Genomic DNA, 24485 nt, shown 5'->3' with positions numbered 1-24485 from the left:
ATATCCCATGGTGAAAGACACTCTTCTCGGATCAGGATGTCACCCCATTTTAGTTCTGAGCTATGATCACTGTCTGGAGTGGATCAAGAAACACCTGAGAACAACTAAAGGTAATAAATGGTGAAGTGCATACCAAAAGGAGAAAAAAAAAAAAATTAAAGGGAAAGAAAGGCCTAGTATGATAGACACTCGTCCTGGAACAGGGTATCACCATACTCGTGCTTCTGGAGCCGATCACTGTCTTGATTGGGCAGATGTCTGAACGATGGCTTAGTGTGATGGACAATCGGTCTGGATTAAGGTGTTACCACACTCTCATCTGGCATCGATCACTGTTCTGATTGAGCATAAACATGGTCTGGCCTCTGGTAAATCAGAAGTTAAATAACCCTCCCGAAGAGATTGAAGTGGGAGGCAGGTAATGTGTCAGCAATGTAACCCCTGGAACAGTGTGTGTGGCTCAAACGGTTGAACCTGATGTGTGCCAGCTACTCAGCTGAGAAACAGCTACTCATCAGTGTATGCTCAGCATGATACTACAGATGGTTTTGCTAGTGACTTGATGTGTGGTTAGGTTTGTGTATGATCTTGAACTTCCTCGACTGGCTCATCATGACAGGCTCTATGTAAGTAGTACTGTATATAAAATCTCGTAATCAGAATCTCAGGTTGCTCAGCTCTATGATCTATTGATGATTGCTCATCCGTTTACTTGCAAATGTGTCATGCAAAGAGAGTGTGTGACACACGTAATGGGTAATGTAACCCATTAAAAGCACGAATTGTTAAGCCTAACATGCTCGTCACGTTTATCTCAAGGCTTAATGGGCCAAGTTATTTTGTTATTTTGGGCCAAGTGATGTATCAGTTTGGTGTGGTAGGGTTTGTCTTATGAAAAGCTCGTGACTCTAAAGTGTTACACACCAAGTCGGCGACTCTACATCTCGACAACATGCAATCAGTGAGGAGAAGCTCGCGATTAACTCGCAACAACAACGCAGCAAATCGATCAACGCCGGCTCCTGAAACTGCTGGGTCCAGCTCTCGGAAAAACCCACGCAAATCCTCTCAACGCCGAATCAGATGCACTCCGCCACCGGAGGACTCTGAACCTGAAGTGGAGTCCCTGTCCGAAGAGAACTCATCGGAAGATGAAGAGGACATGCAGGAAGAGATCCTTCCCAAAGAAACGAGGTATGAGAACAGCCGATCTGCGTTTCAGACACTGAATCAAGAGAAACCAGACCTACTGCGACCATCAAAGAGACCTCTGTCGGCCCGATTCATGACCCAAGGGGCTAGAGAAAGGTATGTCAATCTCAAACCGAGGCAGTTCATTCACCAGCAACGCCTCTCTCTCACGGACAAGGACCTTCAAGATGTCAAGAAGGTAGTTGCCGACGCCGGACTACTCTACACGGTTTGTGACTCTGACTCCTTTCAGCCGTCTGTAGTACGAGAATTCATAGCCAATCTAGGTGATGCTGAACCTCGCGGAGATGGAGTTGCGGTCTATGTACGAGGATCGTTGGTGGAATTCTCTCCAAGTTTGATTAACACAATGTACTGCATCCCACAATTGGAGGAAGATTCGAGTTGGGTGAATGAGAATCTTGATAAAGTCTGCACCCTCCTCTCTGGCAACAGAATCAAACGCGGGGAAGACATGAGCTCGAAGTACTTGACAGTCACAAATCAAGTGTTATACAAGCTAGTGTGCTCAAACTGGATCCCAACGATGAGCTACACAGCCATGAATGCAGAACGTCTTCGTTTCGTCTACATGCTCTATCATCGGAGAGGCTTCAACTTCGGGAAAATTGTCTACAACCAGATTCTGAAAATGGCTGAGAACACTGAAACCGAGAAGAAAAGAAGGATCATTTTGCCCACCCTAATCCAGCAAGTCATCCTTATTCAGCGCAATATACCTCCTGACACCAGTGATGAAGCGGAGTCAGACTTCCCTAAACTAGTTGTCAAGGACAAGAAAGCTGGTCTTGCCTCTGGAGCTGAGTCAAAAGAGCCAAATCTCGAAGAAGACATTGACCAAGCGATCACCTTCCTCAAAGGAATTCGCCGCAGGCTCAGGAGTAAGATGTTTTTACGGGGTGAATATGGTCTCAGTCCCTATCTAATGGTTTTTGTCTTAATGTGCATCTCTGCAGGGGGAGAATATCCACACCAAAGGGAGAATGAAGACACAAAGAGTGAAGACACAGAGAGTGGCTGACCAGCATGGTTGAACCAGCACGACTAAACATAGGCTTAGAACTGGTGTCATGTAATTTGTTTATTTCATATTCTCGGATTCTGTACCAATGGTTTATCCTTAGGATTGTAACTCATAAATTAGGCTTTGAATCAAGTATTAAACCAACGTATGGATCTAGTTCTAAGGGAATCCAATATGAGCTCTTGTTCTTGTGAATTGTGTTGTTTGGACTCTGACATGTGCAGGATGCTGAGAGTGTCACATTCAGACAAAAAGGGGGAGAATGTTAGCTCCAGGTTTGGAGCCGGTTCAATGTGGAACAGAGGAAATGCTACACGGTTGAACCGTTGTGTAACATATCAATTGACAAGTCGTTACAAAGGGATGACGTGGCAGATAACTATCACGAAGGTATTGCTTCAGTGAGAAGCAATCAGAGATCTCGGCTGTTGGAGAGATATCAGGGAGATTAGATATCTTAGGAAAAAGGGTATAAAAGCGTAAAGAGGCAAGGTGTCTAGGTTACGCTTTGGAGAACTGTTTTCATATGCTCTGAGGTTTGTTCAGAAGCATACTTTGGTTTGGCAAAACGGTGAAGCTCTCATCGTTAGTGCACTGGGTAGATTAAGAATTGGTCCGTCTCAAGTCTAGTTAGACGTTGTATCATTCGGATTAGACTAAGTCCTGGTGGACTGTCTAAAAGATTCTTAATAAAACAAGTTTGTGTTTTGGAAATCCTTGAGAGTTCTTTACTTTGGTTATCCTAGATCTTTCAAGGTATCGATAGCTAATATAATTTCCAGCCATTGGTGCTATACCTTGTGAAAATCTGTAGTAATGGGGAACGTAAAAAGTTGGCAGACAAGGAAAAAAAGTGGAAACTTTCTATTTTGTGTCCCCATGGACGAAAGAAAGAAGATTCAGCGACAAAGTCATTTAAAGATCGATCAATACCAGTGGTTTCCTCCACAAATGCCACAGTTCATTCGTCATAGTGGTAGAGACGCTCCAAGATTACTACAGCTATGGTTATTTTTTTAATTGTAATGGTTTCCAAAACCCATTAACAAGAGAAGGAGGCTCATGAGTTTATGTTTCCTATATTGAGATTATAGAAATTAGTGGGTTATAGTAAAAAAATGTGTAATAATACAAGCTTCCACATCTTGAGTTTCGATAAGACATAAATAATACATAAATATTACCATCAATGATTTTAAGTTGGAAACCTAAAAACTTAACATTTATAACATTTGAGAGATCAACATGTGATGAATGAAGAGGCTACATGAGAGCTCTATGTTTAATGTGGAGTCCATAATTACTAACATAAGATTGCAAATAGCTATTGTGACTTGGTTGACATGAGCTAATGTGATTCCATTTGCTGAGGACTTGGAGGAAGACCTGAGGCAAAACAATGGAGGATTTTAACTGACCAAGCCATGAAAACATCTAGAAGTAAATAAGTCAAGTCAGATTCATGTAGCTTTTTCTGTTTTTATTGCCGTTACTATTTCAAAATTTTAAACTTTTCGTTGCGGACGTCTTATATTATTCAAAGACACCATTTATTGCAAGGTTGAGTTGAGTCTCAATCAAAATGGTGGAGCATATAGTGACTTCAATTATCAAAAAAGGGGGAAGAGTGTAAAGTTGACAAGACTCTTTGTAGGGACCAAGTTCTATCATTCATGTTCTGTTAGAAAATCAAGATTCTCCAGCTTACTGATACTGCCTTCCCTCTCTTATCCTTACCATCAATCAAATATATATAGCAAACATTGTATTATATTTGTAAGAGATATACACACATTTGTGGAGAGCAATCAATACTCTTTTCTACTTCAATTTGGAATTATTTGTTTTTGTCCAAAGATGTGTCTGGATCCACTTGGACACTTCTAAAATCTTTAAAACCAAACCACTACCACACACAGACAGTCCTTAGACAGTTTCTCTCTATCTTGTACACTCCATGACAATTACTTAACTAACCCTCCACTCCTGTTCTGCCTTGTTCTTTGCTCTTGGTGTTAAAGGTAGTTTGTGGCTCCTTTTTTTTTCTCTGTTTGGTCGCAATTATTTGATGAGAAGAGAGAAATAAACTCTTTTAAGTTGATCTTATTCTCTCTCTTTAGTACGTTACGGCACATCTTCTTCATGAGAAGGACTTGAAACAGTGTGTTCCATGGTGGATTTCTTGTGTCAGAAGAAACTGCGAGCAAAGTGTTCATAATATGTCAGCAAAGAAGAAAGATCTTTTGTCCTCGGCCATGAAGAGAACCAGTGAATGGTTTTTAATTCCCTTACTTGGATTATTTTTACTTCTCAATCCATTTTTTCTTTTTGGAGTTTCCAAGTAAAAATCCAATATTGTTTACATTCTTTTTTTAGGATATCTTCTCAGGAAGTCTCTAGTGATGTCACAGTTCATGTAGGAGAAGCTTCTTTTTCACTTCACAAGGTAAAAAAAAAAAACTACACCTAAGTTTTACCAATCAATCTCTATGATGCCAAAACCAGTGACATGATGATCACATTCTTGCAGTTTCCACTCTTGTCAAAATGTGGGCTTATCAAAAAACTTATGTCTGAATCTAAAAACGATTCAGATGCTAGTGTTATCAAGATCCCAGATATCCCTGGAGGATCTGAAGCATTCGAGCTAACGGCTAAGTTCTGCTACGGTATTAACTTTGACATGAGCACAGAGAACATTGCTATGCTGCGATGCGCAGCAGAGTATCTAGACATGACAGAGGAACACTCTGTGGAGAATCTAGTCGTAAGAGCCGAAGCTTACTTGAACGAAGTAGCTCTCAAGAGCTTGTCTAGTGCCATCACCGTCTTGCACAAGTCAGAGGACTTGTTGCCCATTGCTGAAAGAGTGAAGCTTATGAGCCGCTGCATCGATGCCATTGCTTACATGACTTGTCAGGAGAGCCAGTTTTGCAGTCCTTCTTCGAGTAATAAAAGCAACAATGAGATTGTGGTTCAGCAGAGCAAGCAGCCTGTGGTTGATTGGTGGGCTGAGGACTTGACCGTTCTTAGGATTGATTCGTTTCAACGAGTTCTCATAGCAATGATGGCTAGAGGGTTTAAGCAATACGGACTTGGTCCAGTGCTTATGCTCTATGCTCAGAAGTCTCTCCGAGGGCTGGTGAGTTTCCTTGAGACACAAGTCACCATTATAAAACAGAGTTGTTAGGGTTTAATCAGTTTTGGTTCTTTTACAGGAGATTTTCGCTAAAGGAATAAAGAAGATTGAACCAAAACAAGAACACGAGAAGAGAGTGATTCTTGAAACAATAGTAAGCCTTCTTCCTCGAGAGAAGAACGCAATGTCAGTTAGTTTTCTCTCGATGCTTCTACGTGCAGCAATATACCTAGAAACAACGGTTGCTTGTAGGCTTGACTTAGAGAAGAGAATGGGGTTACAATTACCACAAGCGGTTCTTGATGATCTCTTGATTCCTTCATATTCCTTCACTGGAGAACACTCCTTGTTTGATACAGACGCTGTCCAACGCATTCTCATGAACTATCTTGAGTTTGGAGTCGAAGGAGTCAGGCTAAGCAACAATGGTGTTGATCTTGGTAGTGATATGGAACGTGTTGGTAAACTTATGGAGAATTATTTAGCTGAGATTGCTTCTGATAGAAACGTGAGCTTGCAGAAGTTCATCGGTTTAGCTGAGCTTATTCCTGAACAGTCTAGAGTTACTGAAGATGGGATGTATCGAGCCGTCGACATCTACTTGAAGGTAAAATGTTATGAAGATACTAAACATGTTGCATTCATGCACTATACTTGTGTTAAGTTCGAGCTTTCATAGACTACTAACTTAAAATCAATTGGCAATAATTAAATGAATTAATCTAAGTTTCTTATATATAATACATGTCCCATCTAAAATTCCGATGTGGATATAAAATGATCTTCTTGCAGGCTCATCCGAATATAAATGACGTAGAGAAGAAGAAAGTATGCAGTTTAATGGATTGTCAAAAACTATCACGTGAAGCATGCGCTCATGCAGCTCAGAACGATCGTCTTCCAGTTCAAACCATTGTTCAAGTCCTTTACTACGAGCAACAACGTCTACGAGGAGAAGTCACTAATGATTCAGAGGCTCTACCCCCACAACCACCACCACCTGCTGCAGCAGCAACTGTTCTTCCTCCTAAACTCAGCTCCTACAACGACGAACTATCCAAGCTGAAACGGGAAAACCAGGACTTAAAACTCGAGATTCTCAAAATGAAGATGAAACTTAAAGAGTTTGAGAAAGAGAATGAGAAGAAATCATCATCGACAGCCATGAGCAGTAGTAATCACAGTTCTCCAATCTCAACTGCTTCCATGGATAAGCCTCCACTGCCGAGAAAGTCATTCATGAACTCTGTTTCAAGAAAACTCGGAAAGCTAAACCCTTTTGGCATCACACCGGGCAGAACCAAACCACCCAAAGATCGTAGACACTCTATTTCTTGAAAAACCGTATCATATGTTTTAAATTTTTGTTGGGACTTCTATGTTCTGATTTAAGGGTTTTTTTTTTCTTGTTTTCTACTTGTAAACATTTGATTTTTTTGTGTGTGTTTAAGATGTTTTTTTGTACATAAAGCTCTGGCTGTTAACGTCTTTTTTAATGAAAACAATTTCATCTTATTCATCAGATATTATTAGGAATACACCATTTATAATAGATACATAGAACTTGGGATTCTAAAGCTTGACAATGATCATACATGATTGTGGGGTCATGTAACATAAATTACTTTACTGATAAGTTTTCATTAATTTCTTTGATTTGGAAATTAGAAAAATATATATCAGAACTAAATCAGGGGAAGTAGGTGATGCTTGAAGTCTCTAAGGGAACATGCCAGCAGATAGTGCATGTTCTTGTCCCATAACTACTTCATCATTGGCCCCATTTTATAACATCTCCTCTATTATTCATTTATAACTATTATTAATACATAACAATCCAATTTCTCAATGATCAGTATATACTATATAGAATGTAAAGATCGAACCTTGTGTAGATACTTACAAATCTAAATATGATAAATTCTGGCTATGCAAACATACGTTGAACTCGAGAATAATTAAAATTTTATCTTCATAAACAAAGTAAAACATTCATAATAATGTTTTTATTTACAGGAAACCTAAGAAGAATACCTACTTAAGAAGAAAATTACTGATAATCATTTTTAAAAAAAAAGATCACCTGATAAGAGGCATGAGAAAAACATTAAAAGGGAAATTCGAATCTATTTCAGAATATAGTTAACATGAATATTACTTATCATCAAATAACATTCAAAGTCAATGCCTGAAGCCAAGGCTGCTTCTGCTTCTGATGTTTCATCAATCTCTCTTGTCTCACTTGTTCTTCAAGATTGTTGTGATTATTATTGCTTGAGCCTGTGGAAGAAGACGAGAAACTCCGGCGACCTGAATTTAAATTCCCGTCCATCATCTCCAGCGAAGAATTATTCCTTTTCTTCTTGTTCATTCTCATCAGATCACCACCGTAACACGACGGTCCAAGCGTTAGCTCGATCTCACTCTCGTCCATAATATCTATATCGTTACCACCGGCTTCTCCTCCGTCGGGAAAGTTCGCCGGCCGGTCAACTCTTCTGATGAATGATCCTAGTCCTGAATTTACATCATTGCCCTTGTTGACCTGCATGTTCTTCATCAATATCTTCTGGACTTGATATAACCTATGAAGTTCATAGACCTGAAAATGCATGTAAAACCATATATTACTTTCCATATATGACGTAAGATGAAATAGATCAGAATCTATGAATCGGTGATTACCTGTTGCTTGAAAGTTTCTTCATGTTTAAGCATAGCCATTTTCATGTACTGCTTTTCAGACGGATTAAGAAGCTTCTCCATGTTTTAAGGAATTCAAGATCTCAAGAAGATTTGATATGACGAACTTGGATTTTGGCTTTGTAAATAATAACCTGTGACAAAAAAAAAAGAAAAAAAATTAATTTTGTCTACTAGTACCCGATTTAGATTCTTCAATTTTTAGCCACTAATGCTATAAATCTGAGCACACATGCACAAAAAAATATCTTCATATATCTATACATACAAAATCTCAGACATATGTATCGTACTTTCAAAATCAAATTGGTGGTTCTTGTTATTTCCCTTACACGCATGCCAATCTTGTCTTTTCATTAATAAGTTTCGTTTACATTCATGTTTATGGACTTTTCTAGTTTTAACAGTAAGAACTGGTGTCAAGTTTTAATGGGAATAATAATAGAGGTGTTCAATCGAAATGGAATCTAACAAGATTATATGTTGGTTTATATTCAAAGAAATGACAAACAAATATCAAATTAAGAAAGGGTAATTAGGAGGTTTATCATTACTAACCTGGAAAAATTAGGTTCAGAAGCTGATTCTATATATGATGGAAGAATCTGATGAAGAAAATCATAAAGCGACTTTATGTGAAAGAGAGGATAGGCTTAAGATCAAGCAGATGATCATGAGCTTAGAGAAGAGATATGGATTGGTGCGTCACATTCTTCGTAGTTATATATACTGCTGATAAATTATTTTTAAAGAAGTTCACTAATTTAATGATTATAAAAATGAGGTTTAAGTAATCATTTGTTTTGAAAATAATACAGTAATTAAACTCTTTCTCACATATCACAAAAACCAAAGTGATTGTTGTAAACTCATGCCCGAAAAACAGTGTCTTTAGCCAATAACCTTCAAAGGTTCTTCAACAAATATGCCATTTGCCACCCACCTCCCCAGACAACTCCAGCAAAGCTTTACTTACGATACTATAAGATATCATTTCATAGATACATGTATGTCTATATAATCGTATACATGGATACATGCTTGACAGATGAGACAAGACTAAATTCAATTCCGGTTCCATCACATATCCACATAATTAAAACTATACTAATATTCAAGGTGGCTAGGGTTTTTATATATATGTCGCCTCATGATTGTTTATATTGGAGGTCTGAAACTATATATTTTATAGTCATCTTTATATATCAAGAGTACCGAAATTGTTTGGACTATTAAGCAGAGTTATTTTTGTATTTTCTATAAAATTGTCATATAAATGTGAATTTATTGGTTGTTGGAGACTTTATATCTAATAAACCTTATAATAAAGTATTATTCGATAATAATTATGATTAAGAAATAACGGGGAACATCTTTTATCTTTGCTGAGCTTGAATCACATGCAACCCAGACTAACAAATCAACAAACCCAGTTGTCTTAGTATATTAATAACTATGCATTATAGAGAAGAAGTACTGATTATTAATATTTAGTAACACAAATGTAGATATGCTAAAATAATTAGAAGTAACAGACTTTTTGGAGGAATTATTTGGTATTTAGGGAGAGAGAGCGAATCAGAATCTGAGAATAGGTGGCATGTCGCGGGTCCCACAAGCATGGGAGGAGAGATCTTGGCCGTTGGATTTGGTTGAGGATGTCCTTTCGAACTGTTCAAAGGACTTAAAACTGACCCAACAGGATCTGATCTCCACCGTATCTACGAAACACACATAAAAGTGATCAAATAATTCTTCTGTAAGTAATAATCACAATTATTTCTAGTATTATTTTATGAAAATGTTTTCTGATTAAATGTTCCTGGACCGACTTTTTATTTTCTAAAATGGAAGTTTATTATCCCGTTGAGTTTTGCATGTTATGTCAAATTTAAATTAATACAAGACATGGCTTTAGAGTTGGCCATTTTGTGTTAATTTTATCTTCTAATTATAAAGTCAAGTCTTTATGTATTGTGTAACGGGGACAATGTCAAATCTTTTACAACTCACTAATCATAATTAAATTTTACGATAAGTGATTATCGTTTTTTATACTTTTGTGACAACTTCAACATATTTAGTTTGCATGATAGATCGTTCGGATTGCTGGTTGGCTTTTTCTTCGTCGGTAGATGATGAAATTATATATATAGATCTTCAATATAGCATTTAAAACTTGTAGGGATAAATTTACATGTGGGGTTCCTAGTTATTAGAGCATCATTAACCCTAGCACCCCATTTGTGGTGCTTAATTTTTTTTTTTTTTTGCTTTTTCCTCTGATTTAAAAAAAAAAAAAAAAAATTAAAAACGAACCAATCGCGAGCCGCCACGTGACAGTGGGACCCGCAAAACAGTGCTAGCACCAGTGCTTAATTAGGCAGAATAAGCACAGGTGCTTAATTTTTGTGTGAGTCCCACCCATTATTATATTAATTTTTCCCTAAGCACCCCCCTCTAAGCACCTCCATTAATGATGCTCTTATGGGTTTAGTCCCAGCTATATGTTCATGGGTACATGTTTACCTTATTGACAACGTACGGAACTTTCGTATAAGCAATTTAGTTGAGCAGTTTTTTTATAAAAATGGAAGGTTAATATATATACACATGCAAGGTTAACATTACATTATGTTAAAAAATCGGATTAAAACCCTATAGCCACTAACCCTCTCTCTTTTTTTTTGTTTTTTTTGTTAACCTAACCACTAATTCCAAATTACAATTTATCGCTATTTATAAATGCAGGGAACGATCTGTTATACTACATGTAAACATATAACATGTGACAACTAGCTATTCATTTTATTTCTACAACCAAGACAAATAAACAAACGTGCTTATAAGTGTGGGTTTAGATCACGCAATTGGGGAGGAGGGAGAGAGAGGCACGCCGCACGCGTTGCCGGAGAGAAGAGGGGCAATGGCATGGAGCCGTGGGTCCGATCGACGCCGCGTTTGTGGAGTGACTCACACTCAGTCCTCGAAAATTGTTGTCCACAATATTTTAAAATCAATAATTTATGTTGTAAATAAAAAATATGTGGATCGGACTCAACAAAATTAGATATGCATGTAGTCTACTCTGTTATGAAAACGATCGAGAGTTGTGAAGAAGAGGAAGAGCGTCTTTCTTCGTAGGTTCTCGAAGCAAACGAGATACTGACTCCTGCAGTCATGTCTTGTCCCTCCTATCCTACGATCATGCGCGTTGGACGACTCCCTTCACTAAGTTTATTAACTTTGGTTTTATACGATAAGTCCCTTTAAATTTACCTTTCATCAAAAGAAAAATTCCCTTTCATATCATTAAAAAGGCGCCACTAAGAAGACTCTATGATGTTAAATATAAAAAGACTAAGATGTAGTTAACTGTTAATCCACATGCATGATGCATGTAGAAATTAAATATACATTCCAAGTTTGAAAAACTGTTAATATTTAAGTTTGAATTTAACAAAGTACAATTGAATATAGTTTTTATTGTTGCTGTCTTAATATATTTTTACACAAACAAACACTATATTTTAACAACATCCTTAAATCTAATTAAAAATGTGTGCATAGTATTTTGTTAGTACATACCTACATCACAACTTTTGATTAAAGGAATCTTAATGATAAAAACTGTACTCATGAAACATAGAGACTATTCTTGAAGATTGGGATTTGATAAATAAAAATTAAGCGGTATGGAAAAAGGTAAAGTTGCTCTTCGCATTTTATTATAGTTTATCAACGGTGTATTTGAACATTAGTTGTAGTATTACTTTTTTAAGGAAATGGAATATCGCTTTGAGACATGTTGAGAAAATCAAGGATCACGGCCTTCTGAATTTCTTAACCTCGGGCTTCCCATTTCATAATCACGAGCTTGATTATTAGAATTAGAAAGTAAACAAGATGATTAAACAAGTGATTTATCAGTTACGTGTCACTAATGGCAATTATGATGACTAATGGCCTGGGAAACATCTCGAGGTTGGAACTGTTTATTTCAGTAATAAGCAACGTTATATAAAACCGAGAATTACGTATAAGCTACTTTCACATACACTTAAGTAAACGTATTAACTATTAACTATTAAGCAATTGATTTGATCTATCACCTTGAATGTTACCATCAGATAAGATGAACAAGAAAAAGTTGAATGAATTTTTTTTAAATGTTCATTTATTTATTTTTATATATACAGAGTCCAACAAATTATTTGAAAGAATTATTGTGATATTTGCAATGCACGAAGGTCACGTTTGAGACTTGAGAGTATCTTATTTTTTCTTTAGATGTCCAAGTGTCAAATGCCATGCTTCATGTTGCTAAAGGAGCCTTTTAGATTCCCTGAGATGGACCCACCCACCTATAATTATTTTATTTCCCCGTTGAAAGTTGCCTAGTCTAATGCTTTAGTTTTAATGGGCCCAAATACACAAATCAAAGAAAATGCCCGTTTAGCTCATTTGCAATGTGGACCCAAAACTGAAAGAAGTTTAAAAGTAACTCTGATGTTTTCTTTGGGCTGTAACAATACCTTATTTCTTCTATTAAGTTTGTTTAACAAATCAAAACCTAAGAATACAAGATCAGCACAAGTAATTAAAACACCAAGACATATATATACACACAAAATCTAATGATGTTTTGCTCAATACAAACTCTGTAATTGAAGAATCAGATCTATCTACCTAAAGAGTCAGCTTATCTAAAAAAATTGAAGGAAAATCCGGTGCAGCTAACTGGATCTTTTCAAGCTTTGTAGACCAATCCTCCCCAAGTATCGAAGGGTTTGACTTCATAGCTACTTGAAATCTACGATATATACTGAAGAAGAACAAACTTCTCCTCGTCTGCTAGACTTTGAAACCGCTATTTCTAGACACGGTTTGATTAGTTTTTGCAAGAAGACACTGAGTTCTGCGTTCAACGAGTTAGCAAAACCAACCGAAACCTCTACTCCTTCTTCCTCCATTTCTTCTTCGAGTTTCTTCTTTAAAAATAGAGCCAGGAAGCTCACGAGAGGAGTAACACGTCCCCACATGACGTCTTCTCTTGATCACATCTTTGAGATTAACACCAAAAAGAGCTTCAATAGGTTGACTTCTCCAACATCGAATCAACTGGTCAACTTCTTCACCATCTTCCATTGACCATTGTTGTTTAAAACTAGAAGAAACAACCTCAGTGATTTGGCTCTTTCCATTACAATCTTTACTAAACCTCTGTTGAGTCCTTCCTTTACGAGGAGATGATTTAGGAAGGTCGTTGCATAAAGAATTGAAACCAAGACTTGTCTCTTCAATACCATTCTTTATCAGTGGAGGTGTATTTGAGACACACACATTCTTGATCAACCCTCTAAGCAAAGCGTTGTGTAGACTGATATTCTCCTTCTTCACCGTAGCGACGATTAGCTTGTCGAAATCGGATTTGCTGATTTTCAAGCTCAAGAATTTCGATAAAGGTTAATATAGCTCTCTGTTTTGGCCCGACCAATCTTCATCTCAAGCTGAGACTTTAACTCCAAAGTATATGTTCGAACGACATGACGACACTGACCCATTGGCATTTTGGGTCCCTCAAACTTCTCCCTATATATATATAATAGAAATTCACAAAAATAACCCAATCAGGAAGCCTTATAAGTCAAACCACGAGGGAAGAAGGTCATCTCTAAACTGCAATACACAACAATTGTCGAAATTGAGATGAGAATAGTGAAACCCAAATTCGGAATTGTTGAAGTAAGTAACTTTTACAAGTTCATTCATTCATATGATTCCATTACAATTTGTGTACTAACACAGACACCAACTGAACACTGAACAATAACCTACCACAATAAAAAAAATCCAGACTTTTTTTTACTAGTTTCTAATCCCGAGATCAACATAATTAAAACTTTATAAATTCTCAATCGCGAATAATGAAACATGAAGTTCTTTTCAGATTTGGAAAAGCAAGCATACAGACAACCAAAAATTATTAGAAATAAAACTGCAATATTCAACTAACCTTGAGAAGAAGACAAGAGAAGAAAAACAATGAAGAATCTCTGAACCGAGCTTGATTTGAACTGTAATCGCGACTTGAAGATTTTTTTGGGAAAATTTAGACGGATAGATCGCATATTCTTCTTTTTTAGAACCTTCTGCTTTGTAAGAGTCAACGTCTGGTCAACGCGGCACGTGCAAAATATTACACAGCTGGAGCTCACCAATCATGTTACTTACTTACTACTTACTTGATAATAAGTTTGAAAGTCAGCTCATTTATACGTTAACCGGTCGGGTCGGTTAGAAACTTAGAATCCCCTACACTTTTCTCACATCTCCTTCTAATTTAAGTACTAATCCTTGATTGTGGATAAGATAAACATCATTATCATATCCAATTTTTAAGCTTCTATGTGAGATAATCCATCAACCCTATTCATTGGCACCCAAGCTGAGGCAAACACGACACTATGTCCCTTCCATGTCAGCACAAAACGTTCCACGTCATCACTATCATCAACATCTCTCTTCATTCCCCACCCGGTGGCGTGTTCCTCTAGCATGGTTTTAACTTTTGTATTGTTCTTTGAGAAGCGGAGGAGTTTGTTCTTTGTTGATGAGTTTGGTTGCCATGGAGCCTATAATCGTAGGGATTTGCATGCAGTGAGTCAAACTTAAGTCAACGATGTGAATGGAGGAGTAACCTTTGACGGTTTTGAGGATCACTGCGTTGGCAGCGATGAAGCCGAAATGGTGCCACAGCGTGAGGTCAACGAACGCCGCAAGCTCTATGACGGATAAGCGGTGAAGCGTTTCATGGGAAGCCGAAGCAGCGGATAGAAAAGAGAATGCAGGTGATTTGGTGGCGGCGCGTGATATTAACGCACAGAGTAAAGAGGAGGCGAGTCTCTGTGTGGAGTCACCGTCTGAGGAAGCAAGGTTGTTGATGACCCAAATGGTCTGTTGAGTTTACGTGGCGTCGTTTGATTTGATGGCGTTTGCTTAGTGGAGGAGAAGCTGCTCCATGCAGTTGGCATCGCCGCATAGGGACTTGGAAGAAGAGAAAACGGGCCAAACGGGTCGGGTCGGGTTTAGAATCATGGCTTTTTTCATAGTTGGATGTTAGAGAAAGGACATAAGGAGATTCAAGAATATGAAGGCAAAGCGCGATGAGAATAATATTAACTGCGGATGTGTATGTTTTGAGAATAGAGCAAAAAAAAAAACAAAAGGAACAAGGACGAATGAGTGTGAGGGCAAGAAGGAAAGAGAGAGACCAGACACATCGAGTAGCTTGTCAATATGAAACATACCGTTTTGATCCTCAAACCGGGACAAAAACGTAGGTGTACAGACATCTTTTTCTGGTCATGTGCTTTCGTTTTCGTTTCTCTAGGTCTTAAGTAGCTAAACTTTGGTGTAGCATTTATGGGTGGCAGTATCTTACTGAATGTAGGTCAAGAAAAAATCTATCATTTCGTAAAAGTTCAACATTTTATGACGTTTTCTTTCCCTCCAAATTCTTGTACGTTCCATATATAGATATTACTTATAGTTTATACTAACTGGAAAAAAATTGGAAATAAAGAGATATTTGCATGTATAGTGTACTATTATTTAGTCAAAAAGAACGTTGTTTTTTTAATAATCCGGTGTATCCTGATTTTCATCGAAGTGGATCTAGAGTGTTCGTATCAGCCTATGTTATCGGCTGGAGTATGCATCGATCACCAAACGCTGGAAAAACCCGGATGTTAAATTTTACCTCCAGTGGCCATCGGAATCTGTACACGGGTCCGTATTGTGGCCGGATTTAAATTCATAATTTATGTTTACATGGGAATGGTTGAAGCTTGATACTGATACCATGTTGAAGTTGAAGGATATATATATATATATATTTTTTTTTCATTTAAGAAAACATATTAAAGCAAGCCACGTATATGCCTTTTTTTTTTCTTTTGAAACAAGCCACGTATATGCCTATAGATCGATGTTTAATGCGATTATACTAGATGCTACATAATACCGAAAATATTTTTTTTTTAAGTATATTAGCTTGTAGAAGACATAAAGGGGAAGAAAACCTCATAAAAGTATATACATATAAAGTGGACAAATCAAATCCAAAATTTATATTACACACAAACGCTCCTCATAGAGGTTTGGAATCTGTGTGGAGGATTCTTTTGCCTTGAGATAACAGGGACTAGATGACATGATAGGGTTTGGTTTTGTTTCGTTACCCGATGTTGAATTAGACACCACGACAAACACTACATACATTGTCCACCATAAGAGTTAATTTTCATTTTGGTCAATCTAAAATGGCTGGGTAAATTGGTTAAACATGATATTATTAATTACTCTATTCCTTACACGATTCACGTGTTTGATTATCAATTAAGTGATCACACTTAGTTTGAATAACTATATTATAAGTCACCCAATTATTGGTGTGAAAAGGATATAAAAGTTCGGTTCGTTCACCGTATCATTATGGCAAGTCGTAGTATTATTGTCAATCTGCATGGCCGAGTACGACTGTCTTGGTCGGTTACATATCTCAATGGGCCATAAATCTATTGGGCTTTCACTAAAGCAGTTAATAGTACAGTTATATTAAGAGGCCTAAAAAGCACTAGACTTCACAAGACACCTACTTACATGGAAACGGAAGCGGGTACGTGGAAGCGGAAGCGTAAGGAAGCGCAGAAGCGAGATTTTTTAAAATATTTGGAAGCGGGTACGTGTTGGAAGCGTATATCCATATATAAATATATATATATATATATATATGCAAAATTTTTAAAAAATTAGGACTAAAACTTATATGATTTAAATTTGAAATAAAACATTTATTCATTTATAATAATTTTGAAATGATTTTATATTAAAACTGTAAAAATACACATAAATTATGTTTACAAAAAATATTATATTAATTATTTTTAATACTTCATAAATAATTGACACAATATGTTTCAATATGTGCTATATCTTTAATAAAAAATCTCAATGCATAAAGATAATTTATAGTATTATTTTTGATATTTGTATATTTATAACTCAATATTCATTACTATTAATTTTTTTTTATATAGATGAAAACTATGGTTTTATATTTTATTGATATACATTGTATTTTTTTTTAAACGGAAGCGTGATTCCAAAACGGAATCATAAGCTTCCAACAGGTTTTTAAAGAGAATATTTTAGAAACGTTTTGGAAGCGAGATTCCGCAAGCTTCCACGAGGTTCCGATTCCGATTCCGGTTCCGAAGCGGGAAGCGGACGTCCGATGAAGCTTCCGTGCAACGTAGTAGAAAGTGAATTTAATGTACAGACTTATAAAACGGATAAATAACACAGGTAGGAAGTTACTTCCCAAACAAAATTAGAGAGAGATATGCATTGGTGCCATGGGGACAAAAACTCGAGGCCGTATTATTCATGTATACCAATTATTCGGTCTGCTTTAAATAATTATTTTCTATACTTACGTGTATAATGTAGTTAATTAAGCTACACGCGTTATATATAGGATCTGAGAAGATTAGTCAAAGTTGTCAATCCATTCGTAGGGTCATAGAGGCCAAGATCGGATATAAGTTCCAGTGATGCGGGAGACAGTCACGTGACTTTCACGTGTCTAACACCGTCTAGTCATTGTCTCAATCGCTCCTAAATCTTCGTTGGTCCCAAGTCCTCAGATTCTATACGACTCTTCTCGCGTAATTTACCAAATAACCCCAAACAGAACATTCTCGATCCTCTTACATTCGTTAATGCTTGCATTATATGTTTTACTAACGACATTTTGATACACAAGTTACTGTTACTACAATAAAGAGTATATACCCAGCTTTTTTGTATAGATTGTGTATCTACGTTTATATGTTTTCGTCACATGGCTTTGAGTGGGTAATATGCCTAGTTTTCTTGATAACACACAATGCAACAAATGTTTGATTGATATTCAATTTTATCCAATTATTTTTTTGATCATTTTTTTTGATGTGTTAAATATCACCAACCCGAAATATAATCAGTAAATCACGACAAAACTCACACTCTGAAGTCAATGGAATTATAAACCTTAAAATACGTCTATTGTTAATTCCGTACGTCAGTCAGACATGTGTGGAAGAAATCAATAGACAAGCGAGTTTAGTAGTATACTAGTTTAATCTCTACTGGTTTAAAAAAGTCAGTAGTGGATGACGTAAACAAATACAAAGTGTGTGGATTAGGAGATGAAAAAAGTTTTAAGGGTACGACCAATAAAATTGTTGAAGGGGCATATGCCTCTTGGACTCTCCCACGACGAAGGATCCTCGTTTATTTATTAAAACCCCTAATTAGTTTTGCCTTTTCATTACTGGTAAAACAACACTAGTGACATGGCTTATGTCTTCAAATCATATCACGTCATACGTTATACGATCGTTTTAAGCTTCTACAGTCCACATAAACACACACAAAGTGAGAATGATTCCAAAAGAAGGAGAGATTTTATTTATCGTGAACTTGTGATGAGTGATAACAGTTTTGATAAAACGAATCTTCCTATATATCAATATTATTGATGGAAGGAATAGAAGCTAAATGTAATTAGGTCAGCAAGTGGGCTCGGAGACATAGGGTGAAGGAAAAGGACTTGCCCTACCAGGTCCAATTACAACTACGGCTTTTTACATCCAGCACGAGTCATTCTATCCGTTTCTCATTGATTTGACTTCAATTGATGATATCATCTTTGGATATGAGTCACGTAAAACTGATACACCCATTCATTTTATTGGCTAGCAGAGAATATATCTTCTTTTACTAATCGCCAAAAAAAAACATGGTGGAACTAATAATTATGAGCGGAAAGGGCGGAGCAGATTGAAAAGCTGGATGATGACGTCCCCAATATTGGTGGAGATAAATCCCTGAGATCAGGGACGAATAGACAACAAGATCGATCTAATTTATTAACAAAAACAGTTCATATAACAACAAATGAAACCTAAAGAACATGTTGAACAAAGAAAGCCTATCTCGTCCTTGAGCTACCTGAGAAATTAACACGAGTGCTTTGTTTTCTCATTAATTTGAATCATGAATTCCGATTCATAAAAAAAACTATGGACAGTGGAGGCACTAAGAAATTATGATTGGGAGATATAAATACGTTAATTAAATTATACTGGTAAAAGAAGTCATAGAAGTCAGAAAAAGTGACATGGACCATGGCCTTTTTGATTGCCACTCAATGGTTGGCAAAGAATATTAGTGGGTCCTACGTCACAATATTTTGTTATCAGTTCAGTCTTAAAACATTATCCTAAAACCCTAAATATCTCAAGAGTAGAGTTTAATTGGTTAGTAGTACTTGTAATTGTATGTATTATATATTTATATGGAATGATAAAACGATTAACGTTACACGTATTAAGCCTATAGTTATCACCTTTGTGATCTATAGAGAAAAGATAGCGTAGTTGAATAAATAATATGGAGATAGAGAGAAAAAGAGAGTGTATTTTAGAGTATTCCATGGATGGAAAATGGCTCTTTGCGTCGCCCAAAAGCCGCCTCCAAAGCAAAGGCCTCTCTCTGTGTCCTGCAGTGTGCCTCCTCTCCAACCATTTGGTCCAACCACATGCTTAGATATTGTATATCTATTTCTGTTATTTTAAATATTGTGATATATGTACGGCATAACTATTTTATTTGTTTCGATTTATATTTTTTTCTCGTTTTAGTTTATTTAATGTGATCCGAGTCCCACTATATATATATACTGGTAGAGAGTTTTTCTCTATTTTGTAGTATATACATTCATATTCTATATGCTCAAAATGTTTATAAACACAAATATATATATATGGTTAACATGTTTACCCAAAAAAAAAACAAATATATCTATATCTATATATGACAAAAAAACAAAATATATCTATACACGTAAAAACTGAAAAAACTATATGACAAGAAGTTGAATCAATTGGTGTAACATAGTAAATGTTTCGAGCTTATTTAATTATAACTCCAGACAATTCATTGATATTAATCTAATCGTATCATGTCGAAATTTCCAAATATCACGTGCAATATTTTTTTTGTTTGAACAATAATCCTCAGTATTACAGATTAACAATGGTATTAATAATAACTTCTGAACCGAGAGAACAAAACCGCGTAGTTATAACTCGCCGGTCCCAAAATTTAATCCACGAAAATAGTGAAGAAAATGAGTAAAATTACATTTTCGAACCCTAATTAACTAAATCAGAAAAGCAAAAAAAACAACGTTTACTTAAACAAAAAGGTTAAGCAGCTTTCTTGTCTCTCCTCCTCCGTTTCCGTACGTGTCACCACGAGTAGCAGTGTTATCCCAAAACGACGTCGGTGTAGTAGTAGTAGTAGTCACTGACTCCTCAGAGTTCATCGAGGGTGTTCTTGATCGCTGCCGTGTGGAAGAAGGCGTTGTTTTAATAGGGTAATTAGGGATCAGCGATAGATCAAGCTCCGATGACGGTTGTTGCTCCGAACACGCTACTCGCTTACGTTTGGTCGGAGAAGAGTCCAGTCTAGATCTGGTTCTAGAGCTTGAAAATCTAGAGTGATGGTAGATGTTACGGTCGCTCGAACCGTCGTTCTGCTGGAGATTCAACATTTCCGTGCAGATCTCAGATGCTTCTTCGGAAGTAGCCGTTGGAAACCCGGCGAATCCGCCGCCGTGAGCGAGAAGCTCAGGGATCGGTCTCAAGGAACCGCCGCGAAGCACCGTCTCAACCGCAGCTTGGCAGACGTTCCAGTTTCCCGTCCACAGCATTCCGATTGCTCCGTTGACTGGGTTCACTGTTCTTCCACAGGCTTCGTAGAGCAAAGACTGAAACAAAGCTGCTCAAAAAAAAGAACATAACTAGAGATTAGAAAAACAAGACAGAGATTAAAATTGGTTGAGATCTCTCTGGTTTAGTTAAGATTAAGTACCGGGACGTTGAGATTCCGGTACAGCGGAGATGAAAGACATTAGACCGGCTCGACCGAAGAATTTAGCTACGAATACGGTGGCGTGCCCCTGAGCATCGGCGGTTTCAATCCATTGAATACATGGTCGGAGTATGCAGTTCTCACTGCAACCTTTTCGGAGCACACGGCAACCATTGCAACTCATTTTTTTTGTCTGAATAATTTATCTGCTAAGCTTTTGATTCTCTGTTCCAACTGGTTGGTTGCTGATGTATGAAAGAATATCGGAAGAATTTGCTTTGGGAACAAGTGATCTTTGCACGGAAAGAAAGAGAGAGAGAGAGAGTAGATGTTTCTGAAGATAAGAAGGCCACATATATTTATACACATAAATAGGTAAATATAAAACACACAAGTTGGGATTTTATTTTAAATTTTATTTGAATAATAAAATAACAAAGAGACATAATTAAGGAATAGGAAGGCAAGCGTTTTTGTGCGTGAGGCTAGAAGCCGTAGAAGATTCTTACACCATATATATTTTCAAAAACAAAATTCGTTACTGTGATTTAAAAAATAAAAATAATTGGACAAATGAAATGGGTTAATTTTTTTTTAATAATTTGTATGTATTTTTATGTAACGTTTATGAAGTGACCTTAGAGAGAGTAGTCAAGATTCCAAGATGATGGGTGTGAGCGGCTCGGGTGTTTTTCAAAACCAACCCATATTTTCAAGTCAAACCCAAAACCAACCCTTTTTTTTTTGTCCATACTATTCATCAATAAAATTTCCATATTATCCTTATGTTTTTGAATTATTCACAAAATTACCATTTTTATTTATTTTTTTATTAATTTCGAAATTAACAAAAAACCAAATACACCCTAACCATTTCTTCTTATTTACAAAAATGCCATCATCATCAATTTTTCCAACCACCATGAACCACCATTTTTGAGCTCTAAAGCTCTAGAATTCAATTTTCAACCACTTTTTTTCTCATTCTAACCCAAAAAACTTCATTTCCTCTCATCTCCTCTACATTTCCATCTAAAAAACTCTCATAACTATCATTTTCATAATCACAAACTTCATATTTTCGAGTTTCTTCATTAGTGAATCGTTAAAGATGCTTCTTTTTGCTCATATTTGGAGTTTGGACGGTTGAAAAGGTTGGAAACGAGCTTTACACATGAAAAAGGTAACTATTTACATGGTTTTCGTTCTTTTTCAGATCTGTGTCGCGACGGTAGACTGTTTTGTATGTCTACGCCTCCGTAGAGACTTACGATGCAGTCTATTTGTCAACGCACGGGTTAGTTTTGCAATTGACCAGACAATTTTTTTTTCTAACGCAGACTTCCCCAGTAGTCTCCGTCTTTACCTTTGACAACAAAAATAAAATTTTCGGTAGACTTACTAAGACGTCTACCTAAAAGAGGTTAGTTTTTCATTTGACCGAACTTTTGACTTTTCAAAATAGACTTCAACGGAAGTCTACAAAATGTAGACTGCCAACGAAGTCTATAAAAGGTCAGTTTTGCATTTGACCAAAACTTTGACTTCGTGGAATAGGTTAGTTTTGTGTTTGACCAAAAAGTTTAAAAAGCAATCAAAAATTTATTAAATTGTAGACTTCATATGCAGTCTTCTTATCTTAAAAAAAAAATGTAGACTGCGTATAAAGTCTACTTTTTTATTTTGGTCAAATGCAAAACCAACCCGTCGGATTTGAGAGTAGACTTCACAAGAAGTCTACACACCCGTAGACGTTCATTTTAATCTACTGATTTGAAGTCAAACTTGGTCAATTGCAAAACTAACCTCTTTCAAAAAAATTCAAACATGTAGACTGCATATGAAGTCTAGTTCTGAAAGTCAAATCTTGGATGAATTCTGGTCAATTGCAAAAAGTAACATTTTTAAATTGTAGACTGAAATGAAAGTCTACATGTACAAAATCACAACTTTTATTCAACTATAGAAAGCAACCCGTAAAATGGTCAATTGCAAAAACCAACCCAAAGAGTAGACCTATTTGACAGTCTACGTCTGTAAACTGAAAAGAACGTCTACATCTTCAGAGACTGAATATTAAGTCTGCATAGAAAAATCTATAAAAATGTGAATTTGTGTATTATTCATTAATTTTTTTCTAGTTTTTTTGTTTGACAGTGTGTGTTAGTTAATCCTAATGGGTTTGAGTGATTTTGAAAAGAATTTTTTTTATAATTATGAAGGTATAATTCATTTAATTTGACAATGTTGTTAGCTAATAATTGTAGACGTATTTGTAAGTCTTCGTTTATAGTTTTGCTAATAAGGCTGAACTTGTTTCAAAGCTGAAGTCGGTGACTGTGGAATATAAATTTACATTCTCAGCATATAAGACAACGAAAACTCTGTATGTGGCTAAGTGTCGTGTTCAAGGATGTGGTTGGAAACTTAGAGAGAGTGTGAAGCATGGGCCAAAGACATTTTGGGTGACAAAATATTCGAAAAGGATGAAGAATCGGAAAGGTTGAAGAATGTTCCTTGTGCATGATGGCTGTACACATGGTAAACTTCTTGAAATGACACAAGAAGATTATGATCTGGACAACAAAATTGAGAAGATGGTGCTAACCTATTCCTTACCAAACATCATTTAAAACAAATGACTCCGAATAGGAAAATACTCCTCTTATGCCTGTCACGAATAATCGACAAGTACGGAACTTGATCGAGTTATCTAAGACACACTTTGTACGCTTTGTGTATCAAGCCTGCGCCAAATACACTAATTTTTTTGGATTGACTATATTTTAGATAATAAGTGTAGACGTTTTTGTAAATCTACAAATGTAGACTGCAGTTGAAGTCTACGTCGTAAATTCTATTAAAAGTGTATTTGTGTATTATTCATCATATTTTTCATGATTTAATTATTTTACAGTGTATGTTAGTAAAATTTTAATGGTCTTGGATGAATTTCACAATTTAATGTGTTATAATTATACACTTGATACTTATTGCAAATTGTTTTGATTAGTGTTATTCTTGAAAATATTTGGGAAAATTTTGTATAGATTTTCTTCTTCTCACATGTGTGTTAGTTTTTATTTTAGCTTATGGTGGTTTTACTTGTTTGGTTGGTTAGATCTTGTGAAAAATTGATATCTAACAAAAAATTAATAATATCATACAAGTGAAAACAACTAAAAATGAATACAATGTTTATAGATTATGCATTAAAAAATTATTTAAAAATTAATATTTTATTATGAAAGTTATTACAGAGCAATATATTAAAAAGTATTCTTGAGTATGTTTGATTTTTCATAATCTTGATGCTTCAAATAAAGTCTTGGAAAAAGTACCTGCAAAATAAGATAGAGTTATGAGAAAAACATAAGATAAAAAATGAAATCATATTTTAGTAGACTTTTTATTAAGTCTACG

At 36.1% G+C, this 24485-nt stretch overlaps 4 protein-coding genes and 1 pseudogene across 5 annotated transcripts; 2 read left to right on the top strand and 3 right to left on the bottom strand.

The window, feature by feature from the left end:
* Positions 1 to 952: 952 nt before the first annotated feature.
* On the top strand, positions 953 to 2233 carry LOC106355270. Its single transcript, XM_013795247.1, has one exon. It carries the CDS (start codon positions 953 to 955, stop codon positions 2231 to 2233), a length of 1281 nt encoding a protein of 426 aa, XP_013650701.1.
* A 1719-nt stretch (positions 2234 to 3952) lies between these two features.
* LOC106358296 (BTB/POZ domain-containing protein SR1IP1) lies at positions 3953 to 6890 on the top strand. Of its 2 annotated transcripts, XM_013798043.3 has the most exons (6): positions 3953 to 4257; positions 4357 to 4511; positions 4613 to 4682; positions 4767 to 5378; positions 5455 to 5982; positions 6168 to 6890. In XM_013798043.3, the coding sequence occupies exons 2-6, from the start codon at positions 4456 to 4458 to the stop codon at positions 6711 to 6713; spliced, it is 1812 nt and encodes a 603-aa protein (XP_013653497.1). In that variant the 5' UTR covers positions 3953 to 4257; positions 4357 to 4455; the 3' UTR covers positions 6714 to 6890. The 2 variants fall into 2 exon arrangements, with proteins under 2 accessions (XP_013653497.1, XP_013653498.1); XM_013798044.3 differs by having other exon boundaries at positions 3984 to 4511.
* Positions 6891 to 7330: 440 nt separating this feature from the next.
* Positions 7331 to 9062, bottom strand: LOC106394451. Its single transcript, XM_048736818.1, has 3 exons — positions 8637 to 9062; positions 8061 to 8212; positions 7331 to 7977 (listed from the first exon to the last, which is right to left on the bottom strand). The coding sequence occupies exons 2-3, from the start codon at positions 8139 to 8141 to the stop codon at positions 7540 to 7542; spliced, it is 519 nt and encodes a 172-aa protein (XP_048592775.1). The 5' UTR covers positions 8142 to 8212; positions 8637 to 9062; the 3' UTR covers positions 7331 to 7539.
* A 3540-nt stretch (positions 9063 to 12602) lies between these two features.
* On the bottom strand, positions 12603 to 14078 carry LOC106356475 (annotated as a pseudogene).
* Positions 14079 to 20209: 6131 nt separating this feature from the next.
* Positions 20210 to 21619, bottom strand: LOC106358293 (LOB domain-containing protein 37). The gene is made up of 2 exons (XM_013798041.3): positions 21063 to 21619; positions 20210 to 20969 (listed from the first exon to the last, which is right to left on the bottom strand). Exons 1-2 carry the CDS (start codon positions 21244 to 21246, stop codon positions 20383 to 20385), a joined length of 771 nt encoding a protein of 256 aa, XP_013653495.1. The 5' UTR covers positions 21247 to 21619; the 3' UTR covers positions 20210 to 20382.
* Between the last annotated feature and the right edge of the window lie 2866 nt (positions 21620 to 24485).

Source organism: Brassica napus, chromosome A7 (genome assembly GCF_020379485.1).
Source record: "Brassica napus cultivar Da-Ae chromosome A7, Da-Ae, whole genome shotgun sequence".
Classification (NCBI taxonomy): domain Eukaryota; kingdom Viridiplantae; phylum Streptophyta; class Magnoliopsida; order Brassicales; family Brassicaceae; genus Brassica; species Brassica napus.
This window is presented reverse-complemented; position numbering and strand designations above follow the sequence as displayed.

Coding starts and splice junctions, on each gene's coding strand:
- LOC106358293 (XM_013798041.3), bottom strand. CDS start 21,246: ATGAGTTGCAATGGTTGCCGTGTGCTCCGAAAAGGTTGCAGTGAGAAC. Junction 20,970..21,062: donor ACCGGAATCTCAACGTCCCG/GTACTTAATCTT, acceptor TTTTTTGAGCAG/CTTTGTTTCAGTCTTTGCTC.
- LOC106358296 (XM_013798043.3), top strand. CDS start 4,456: ATGTCAGCAAAGAAGAAAGATCTTTTGTCCTCGGCCATGAAGAGAACC. Junction 4,683..4,766: donor CTTCTTTTTCACTTCACAAG/GTAAAAAAAAAA, acceptor ACATTCTTGCAG/TTTCCACTCTTGTCAAAATG. Junction 5,983..6,167: donor CCGTCGACATCTACTTGAAG/GTAAAATGTTAT, acceptor ATCTTCTTGCAG/GCTCATCCGAATATAAATGA.
- LOC106355270 (XM_013795247.1), top strand. CDS start 953: ATGCAATCAGTGAGGAGAAGCTCGCGATTAACTCGCAACAACAACGCA.
- LOC106394451 (XM_048736818.1), bottom strand. CDS start 8,141: ATGGAGAAGCTTCTTAATCCGTCTGAAAAGCAGTACATGAAAATGGCT. Junction 7,978..8,060: donor AAGAAACTTTCAAGCAACAG/GTAATCACCGAT, acceptor ATGCATTTTCAG/GTCTATGAACTTCATAGGTT.